The 9,109-nt window shown below is 44.7% G+C and overlaps 1 protein-coding gene and 1 non-coding gene across 2 annotated transcripts in view; one reads left to right on the plus strand and one right to left on the minus strand.

Annotated features, from left to right (window-relative positions):
• The window catches only part of ADAMTSL3 (ADAMTS like 3), a 343,828-nt gene extending 343,411 nt beyond the window's left edge, over positions 1–417 (plus strand). Inside the window, exon 29 of the mRNA XM_021680458.1 lies at positions 196–417. Coding sequence (XP_021536133.1) covers positions 196–302 — 107 coding nt within the window. The 3' untranslated portion in view covers positions 303–417. The remainder of the gene's footprint in view (positions 1–195) is intronic.
• Positions 418–7,943: 7,526 nt separating this feature from the next.
• LOC123325928 lies at positions 7,944–8,010 on the minus strand. Its single transcript, XR_006540761.1, has one exon. It is a non-coding gene; the product is annotated as a small nucleolar RNA SNORD49 (small nucleolar RNA).
• Between the last annotated feature and the right edge of the window lie 1,099 nt (positions 8,011–9,109).

Here is a 9,109-nt window from a genome sequence, read left to right on the forward strand (position 1 = left end):
CCCCCCCCCAACTATATTCCCTGGGCCGCAAATCCAAGCCTGGTTTCTGCAGCTCACTCCGGGATCGCAGTGTAGGCTTGTCTTAAACTCAAAGGTTTTCTTTTTCTTTTTTTATTTTTTTTTAACTCCGTCTCTAATGAGCTGTGTGTTCGATGGATGTCTGTTTGTTGTTTTTTTTTTTTTTCTTTTTTGCAGGAGACTGCTCGGACACAGCTCACTACTGTATGTTTGTAAAGCATCTCAGTTTGTGTTCGCTAGATCTCTACAAACAGAGGTGCTGCCAGTCTTGTCAAGAAGGGTAAACCTGTGGCCGGGGGTCGTAATGCTGCTGTGAAGACAGAACCAAAGCGTCAAAGCTCTTTTCCCCCACGTAGCTGGTTCAGGAACGTGTGATTTCTTTCAGAACTCTAGATTCCGCGTTCAGGGGTTGGTGCAGACTCACCACTGGTGGGACGTCGTCCTGTTGCTTTCCCCGTGGCCGGTTTTCAATCCCAGCTCTTTGAGGTGACCTCTTCCGGGACCATCAGAAATACCTTAGCAGGCATGCCCTTGTCCTTGGCACTCTCCCCATGTCCTTCTGATCAGGAAACCGCCCGGATCCCCAGTGTGTTGTCACAGGCCTGCTTGTCCTGTGACCTGTAGACCCGCGGAGGGTAGGACGTCCTGAAGACATGAGGGACGCGCAGCCGCCGATGGCTTCCTCTTCTCTCGAGTTTTGGGGTTTCAACAGGTTTGTGAGGCAGCTACACTTCAGAAGCTCTGGCCAGTAGTAGTTAAGATGGTGTGAAGGGCATGCATTTTTATGGGTCCTTAAGTCTGGTCTGTGAAGAAGAGGCCGTCGTTCTGGACGGGCTCACAGCACTGACTGATCCGAGGACCCTGGGGGCGAGGAGGGCGGTGGTGGCATCTTGTCCTTGCTCTTACAGAACCCGGGGACAAAAAGCACAAACTAAATGTTGCTGCCATTTTCACAACCATGGGGATCTATCTGTGACCAAATGAGGTGCCTCGGAAATCAAAGGAGAGGGAAAGTTCACCTTTTCTACTGATTTTGAAGTGTATTCAAAGCTTTCTTTTAAGAGCTGTGAATGAAATTTTCCTAAGCACTATTCTCTTGCACACACGCAGAAAACCGAAGCCTTGTTAGACCTAATTTATGCATGAAATAGTACTCCTGAGGATTTTTTGTTTCAGGATTTGTATTTCTTATAATCCTGAAGATTACAAGAAAGTTCTAAATAGGAAACCTGGTGGTCAAAAAGAATTGTTTACCGTGAATAATTGTTTTAATTCAGACCGATTTGTCAGTAAATCCAAAGTGAATGTGGGTTAGGCTAGAAGTTACAGGAGGGCTAGGGGTCAGAGTTAGGATTTGGTGAGTAAGTTTAGGGCTCGTTTCAGTTTTAGGATCGGGTGAGGTGAGAGTAGAAGGTATGTTAGGGTTAAGGCGAGAGTTGGTGTTGGCGGTTAGCGAGAAGGCCAAGTTGGGTTGCGTTGGGTCGCATTCAGAGCGGGGTCAGTGCTGGTGTTGATACTGTGTCAGGGTGGAGGGTAAATTGGGAGTAAATTGTTTCTGCTGAAGGAGTCTGGGGCTTGTGTGAAATGGTGATGTTCTGATGCTGATTCGGTTCTGGAGCACGTCCCCTAACATCCCACCGCTTATGGCTTTCGATGGCACACGACCCGAGGGTGCAGCTGGCCTTCCTCCATCAGCATTCTAGCTGCCTGCGCACACGCTGCCGACAGCCTGGTGGCCACGGCGGCACCTGAAGCAGGTGGTGCTGGACCGAGTCCCTGATCACGAAGAAGCGAACAGCGCGTTTGGGCTTTGGATTTGTCTGTGGGCAAGCTTGCTGTGAGTCTCTCTGCCATATGTTCTGAGCACCAGCTGTCATGTTCTAACTTCAGCCTCACTGACACTTTCAATGAGCACTACTGTACGCGGAGGGTTCGGCGGCCGGGACGGAGGGGGACGGGAAGGGCACACACAGCCCGTGGGGTGCTGATCATCAGTCACACCTGATTGTGGAGGGTTTTGAAATTAAAAGAAAGATCATTTGTAAAATATTCTCTGTATATATTTATTATATGACTTAAAGGTGCAATATTTTATTTTGTACAGTATGTAATAAAGACGTGGGACATATATTTTTTTCTTATCAACAAAATTTCCTATTAAATTGCTTCACCTTTGTGTTTAAAGGTAAAGTCGCCATCTTTCATTTGCTATTGTACTTTCGTCTTGGTATCGTTCAAGTGACACTCCTGTGTACTGTATTTTACTACTGTTTCTATAAGAGTTAATGTTTCTTTCATGACTCTTAAGCAATTCAGAAATAAATTTACTTTGATTATTTAGTGGCATCCTCATGAACGTGGATGTTATTTGTGTTGTTTCTGGAAGCCTTGGCCGTTGTCACCGTGGCTGCCTCCTTGGGAGTCCAGGAGCAGCCCTGATGGGCTCGCTGGCTGTCCTATGATGTGTGGGAGACAAGATTCAGGGCGGATCACCCAGAGATTCCCTCTGACTCCCTTATCCCAATCATTTACACCCTGGGAACTGTAGTTAATGTCAAGGACAGAGGGGCTGGAAAGAAGTCCCAGATGGACAGCCTGAGACAGGTGTAGAAGTAGGTCATGGTAGGAGAGCAGGAGGTACTAATTGGGGCCATTATGAGGAGTTTAGGGACTGACTTGAGATGTCTGCGCCTGAAGATGTTTTGGCAGCAGTTGGTGAGTAAGCCCTTCCTCTGTGTTCCAACCATGTGTATAGTGCTTCAAGATTGACAGCAAGTCTTTACAGACAACATTCATGTTATTGAACTTGAGATTCCCCTCCATTTGTCTTGGGCCTTGGAGTTTCTAAGGTCATTTGTTGAAGAAAAATCAATCATTGTACAGTTACCTGTGAGACTCTGTTAACCTCATGAGGGTGAGCCACAGGGGAGATAAGCAATCGAACACCTCAGATGTCTAAAAGTGTAGTTTTATCTTCCCTTCCTCCCTCCCTTCCTTCTTCTTTTCTTCCTTCCCTCCTTCCCTTCCTCTCTCCCTCCTCTCTTCACTCCTTCCCTTCCTCTCTCCCTCCTCTCTTCACTCCTTCCCTCCCTCCCTCCCTTCCTTCCTACTTTCCTTCCTTCCCTCCTTCCTTCCTCCCTTCCTTTTCTTTTTCTTTCTCTCTCTCTTTCTTTCCCTTCCCTCCCTCCTTCCTCTTTTCTCTTTTCTTCCCTTTTGTTCTCTCTCTCCTCTCTCTTTCTTTCTCTCTCTCCCTCCCTCTCTCAAACTAAGGCCTACATGGGTTACAAGGAGTGGAGAGCATTACCGAGAGAGAGGATATATGAGAGATGTCATTTCCAACTTGGAGAAATTTCCCTAGGAACTCCCCACTATTTTCTTGGCAGTCTGAAATACTTTGTGATCTTCAGTAACTATGCAAGAATAATGAAAAATCCAGATTCTCCTCTCTAGGCACTAATGTAAGGCTTGGGTCCTCTCAGGTACAGTGTGATGGGGTAAATACCCAAATACTCTATTTCTTACATATCAACTAGGAAAAAGGTGAAAAAGTCATTCTAGGAAAATATAAGGAGAGATTATCCCCAGGCTTTTCTTCGTAATAAACAAAGGATAGGAGAAGTTTGCAACAAGCCCTAATTCCCAAATGCAAAGAGAGGAAAGGTTTCATCAAGGCAGGGATTCCAGCACGGCTCCTCAATTCAGGGTGGTTCCCCTTGTCAAGCTTTGGGCGACATTCCACAGCTCTTTACTGAACCCGGAGCTCTGCCAAGGCGGGAGCATCATCCAGTCCCTGGCATCTAACATATTGTCAGTTGTGCAGAATGACCTCAAAAATTATAAGTAAATTTATCAATAGATGGTGGATGGATGGCTAGATTTGAAAAGACAAACCTAATGAGCTAGGCAGAACAAGTCAAACTATTTTTTTAAGCTTCTTATACTGAGATGACTAAGACATATGGAAGAGTTACAAAAGCACTGCAGGGAATTCTGGTATACCCTTCACCTAACTTAACCTTAACGTGTTACATAGCCAAATACAGTGATTAAAACTCCGAAATTGCTACTGGCACAAGAATAGACACATAGATTAATGAAACAGAATAGAAAACCCAGAAATGGACCCACAACTCTATGGCCAACTCATCTTTGACAAAGTGGGAAAGAATGTCCAATGGAAAAAAGAGAGTCTCTTCAATAAATGGTGTTGGGAAAACTGGACAGCCACATGCAGAAGAGTGAAACTGGACCACTTTCTTACACCAGACACAAAAATAAATTCAAATGGATTAAAGACCTAAATAAGACAACTAAAACTATTAAAATCCTAGAAGAGAACATAGGCAGTAACTTCTTTGATGTTGGTCATAGCAACTTCTTTCTAGATCTGTCTTCTGAGGTAAGGGAAACAAAAGCAAAAATAAATTAATGGGACTTCATCAAAATGAAAAGTTTTTGCACAGCGAAGGAAATAATCAACAAAACTAAAAGGCAACCTGTGGAATAGGAGAAGATATTTGCCTATGACATATCTGATAAAGGGTTAGTATCCAAAATATATAAAGAACTTACAAAAACTCAACACCCCAAAAATGAATAATGCAATTTACAAAATGGTCAGAAAAAATGAACAGACATTTCTCCAAAGAAGACATCCAGATGGCCAACAGACACATGAAAATATGCTCAACATCACTCATCATCAGGGAAACGCAAATCAAAACTACAGTGAGATATCACACTTCACACCGGTCAGAATGGCTAAAATCAGCAACACGAGAAACAATAAATGTTGGCGAGGATGTGGAGAAAGGGGAACCCTCTTGCACTGTTGGTGGGAATGCAACTGGGGCAGCCACCGTGGAAAATAGTGCAAAGGTTCCTCAGAAAGTTAAAATTAGAACTATCCTATGATCCAGCAAATGTACTACTGGGTATTTACCCAAAGAATACAGAAATACTGATTCAAAGGGGGCACATGCACCCCAATGTTTAGAGCATCATTATCTACAATAGCCAAATTATGGAAACAGCCCAAGTGTCCATGGACTGATGAATGGATAAAGAAGGTGTATCATATATATATAATGGAATATTATTCAGCCATAAAGAAAGAATGAAATCCTGTCACTTGCAATAACATGGATGGAGCTAGAGAGTATTATGCTAAGTGAAATGCCAATCAGAGAGAGACAAATACCATATGATCTCACTCATATGTGAAATTTAAGAAACAAAACAAATGAGCAAAGGACAAAAAAAGAGGGAGAGAGGGAGGCAAGCCCAGAAACAGACTCTTAACTCTAGAGAACACACCGGCTGGTGACCAGAGGGGAGGTGGGTGGGGGAGGGGGGAAAGAGGTGATGGGGATGAAGGAGGGCACTTGTTCTGATGAGCACCGGGTGATGTATGGAAGTGTTGAATCACCATATTGTACACCTGAAACTAATATTACACTGTATGTGAACTGGAATTTAAATAAAAACTTAAAAAAAAAAAGAAATCGACATTGGTATAACCCTATTAACTGCAGACTTTATTGGGATTTCACCATTTTCCCACTATTGTCCTTTGTTCTGCCCTGGGTTCTGATCCAGGATCCCACAATGCCATGCCTCTTTAAGGCTCCAAACTGTGATGCTTCAGTTTTCTTGTCTTTCATGACCGTGGCAATTTTGACGATGACACTGGCCAGGGATTTTTTTGAGTGTCCCTCTATTTGAGATGATCTGATATTTTCTCACGTTTAGAGTAAGGTTGTGCATTGTTGCCCTTCTGACTGTGCAGTATCAGGGGGAACATGGTGTCAGTATGTCCTCTTACTGGTGATGTTTACCTTGATCCTTGGTTAAGGTGGTTTCTGCCAGGTTTCTTCTCTACTAAGTTACTATTTTCCTCTTAGTAATTAATATATATGTATTTTGGAGGCAATACTTAGAGACTGTGCAAATACTCTGTTTCTCCTTAAAATTTTGCCCCCTAGTTTTATAGCATCCTCTGGGTTGTGCCTACAATAATGATGTTCCAGGGGTGAGTTTCTGTTTTCTTCATTCCTTTTACTTTTGGTAATTGGAATCCTGTAAGGAAGAGCTGTGTCTTCTCTCCCATTTATTTATTTATATCAGTATGGACTCCAGGTTATATATATACATATAGATATAGATATATAGATATGTATACACATATACTTTGAGTTAAAATCCAAATATATATATATACACTTTGTTTGAGTTAAAATCCAAACTGTCATTGTTTTGTTGCTCAGATCATTCCAGCTTTGCCCATTGGGAGGTTCTTTGATTGACTGCATGTATACTAACCCATGCATGCACATGCATGCACGCACACACACACATCTATTTATTTCTGCATCTGTGAATTCATCCTGAAACCTCACGTCAATCCACACTGTAGGGTCATTACTATAGTCAATACCTTTTTCTTATTTGTAGCTAATTTCTGTGACAGTGAGAAGCCTGGCTCTCATGATCTACAATACATTTTCTCGGTTTCCCATAACCCTGTGACAGAAAAACAATTTAGCAGCTGGATTACAGTGTTTGTATAAGATGCTTTTAATCTATAGCTTTAGAGAGTTCAGTCAGAACACTCTTTCCCAAAATTACTTAGGTCATCCCTCTCCTCCCACCCTCCTCTGTGTGGTTACGCTTACACTCACCCGTCACGGTCTGCCTTCCTTCCCAGGTTCTCCCCGCATCCTGGGGGATGGTGTCTGTAATGTTATGGGCAGTAAAATTGACTCTGTGGTTTCCAGTTCTAAGAGTTATGACGAGTCCAGAGAGTTGCTTACCAACACAGTTTCCTACACAACACTTCCATCACCCCCTAAAATTCCCTCGTCCTCCTTCTCTGTGGCCTTGTGAGATGTATGTGTATGTTTACCCTTACAAGCGATTTTCCAAACTGCCTGGATTGTCAGGTCTGTGTGTGTGTGTTATCTTTTGTAGCCATTCTGATAGGCATGTTGTTATGTCTCATTGTAGTTTTAATTTGAATTTCCCTAATGACTAATGATATTACCTTTTGCGTGCTTATTTGCCATCTCTTGTGGGTTGAATTATGACCCCCCTTCAAAAAGCTTCTAACTCCCAGAATATGACCTTATTTGGAAATAGGGCCTTTGCAGATAATCCAGTTAGGATGGGATCCCTAGGGTAGCTGACATTAGGGAAAGTCCCAGGTCTGTGAACTCCAGGATGGCTGGCATGCATATAAAAGGGAGATTTGGACACAGATGCTTGTACACAGGGGGCATCCCATGTGAAGGCAAAGGCAGAAATGTATGAGCTGGGCAACAGGAGATTGCTGGCAAAACTCCAGAAGCTGGAAGAGAGGAAGAGAGCAGGTTCTCCCTCTCAGCCCTCAGAAGGAGCCGACTTTGCCGACACCTTGATCTCAGACTTCCAGCCTCCAGAGCTGTGAGAGCGTACTGTCTGTTGTCTAAGCCCCCCAGCCTGGGGTACTTTGTCATTGGAACCTTAGCAAACTGATACACCATCTATAGATATATTCTTTGATGAAGTACCTGGTTAGATTTTTACCCACTTTTTTTCCTTTTCTTGAGTTTTAAATATTCTTTAAATATTCCAGATACACATCCTTTGAAGTCTATTTTGTAGATGAAGAAACGGGTTCTGAGAGGGGAAATAATCTGTGCAAGGTCACATATGCTTGTCTTAGAAGATGTCGTCCCCACTGCTCTTCTACACTCAGCGTCTTTTCTTCCCTCCCTCTTCCTTCCCTCCTTCCTTTTCTTCCTTCCTTTCCTCCCTCCTTCCTTCCTTCTTTTCCTTCCTTCCTTCCTTTTCTCCCTCCTTCCTTCCTTCCTTCCTTCTTTTTCCTTCCTTCTTCCCTTCCTTCCTTCCTTCCTTTTCTCCTTCCTTCTGTCCTTCCTTCCTTTTGCCATCAGCCAGGTTCATCGTCAGTTATCACTGCTGAGGGCACTTCCTATCCGTGATTTAATCATGGACTCAGCATCTTTAAATGCTGGCTGGGAGTAAGCCTCTGCCAGCCCCCTGTCCTTGTGAACTGTGATAGTTCCGTAAAGGCTGCAAATAAAGGAGCATCGCTAGCGATGTTGGAAGTGGTGGCGACTGGCCTGCCCCCACCCCGAGAGAGCAGCTATCAAACTGCGTGCTGTGTTCCTGGGTAGCTTGGGGAGGGGGGACACAGGCTGAAAATCTGCACATCCCCGTAAAACAGCAGTGAGTGGAGAGGGAAAACAGCTGCAGCCTTAAGAGAATGAAAGATTCCTCATGTTTTGTTGGCCACGGTGACGCTTTCAGAAGCATATTATCAGCCCTCTTTTGAAACAGCCTTCTTGAAGTTTGCTAATTTAGGATTACAAGGTTGGCCTCCCCCCTCCCGAGGGCTGGGCAGGCGGCTCCTCTAGCCTTTGTATTAGGAGCCTCCCTTCAGGCAGCGCCTTAGGTAGTGGTTTCATACAAAATAGAGTCTGTAAATCTGATGAACGAAGCTGGGGCACGGGGTTCCCAACCTCTGACGGGTGAACGCGCCCCTCCTCTCTTCCTGCCCTCCAGTTTTTGTTAACCGTCTTCTTAGAACAGTTTTAGGTTCACATCGAAATGGACTTGCAGGTACGGAGCTGCCCTGTGCCCTCTGCCTCCCCACACGCGCAGGCCCCTTACCGGGCGCAGCGCCCCCCACCATGCGCAGGCCCCCCACCATGCGCAGCCCCCCCCTCCCACGCACTGGGCGCAGCCCCCACCGGAGCGGCAAGTCTGTACAATCCGTGAATCCACGCCCGGCACAGCCCAATCGTCCAAAGTCCCTAGTTTGCCTCAGGGTTCACTCTTAGCATTGCCCTTGCAGTTTTTATAAACCACGAAGCCTTTCTTTCTAGTTTCTGAGTCTGTGGGGCTTATTTTCTATGACAAGGATGTGCAGGGAGACAGGTGGACATGGGATGGGGCGGGGGGGAGGGGGGGGCGGGCAGGGGATTTCCTACTGTCTTTTCTCTCTGAATTATCCTCCTTTCTTCATCGGATTCAGCCCAGTTTGGCTTAGTGAAAATTACTTCTAGAATCTGGCAGGTTAAAACCGTACTGA

The sequence above is a fragment of the Neomonachus schauinslandi genome, chromosome 9, assembly GCF_002201575.2.
Source record: "Neomonachus schauinslandi chromosome 9, ASM220157v2, whole genome shotgun sequence".
Classification (NCBI taxonomy): domain Eukaryota; kingdom Metazoa; phylum Chordata; class Mammalia; order Carnivora; family Phocidae; genus Neomonachus; species Neomonachus schauinslandi.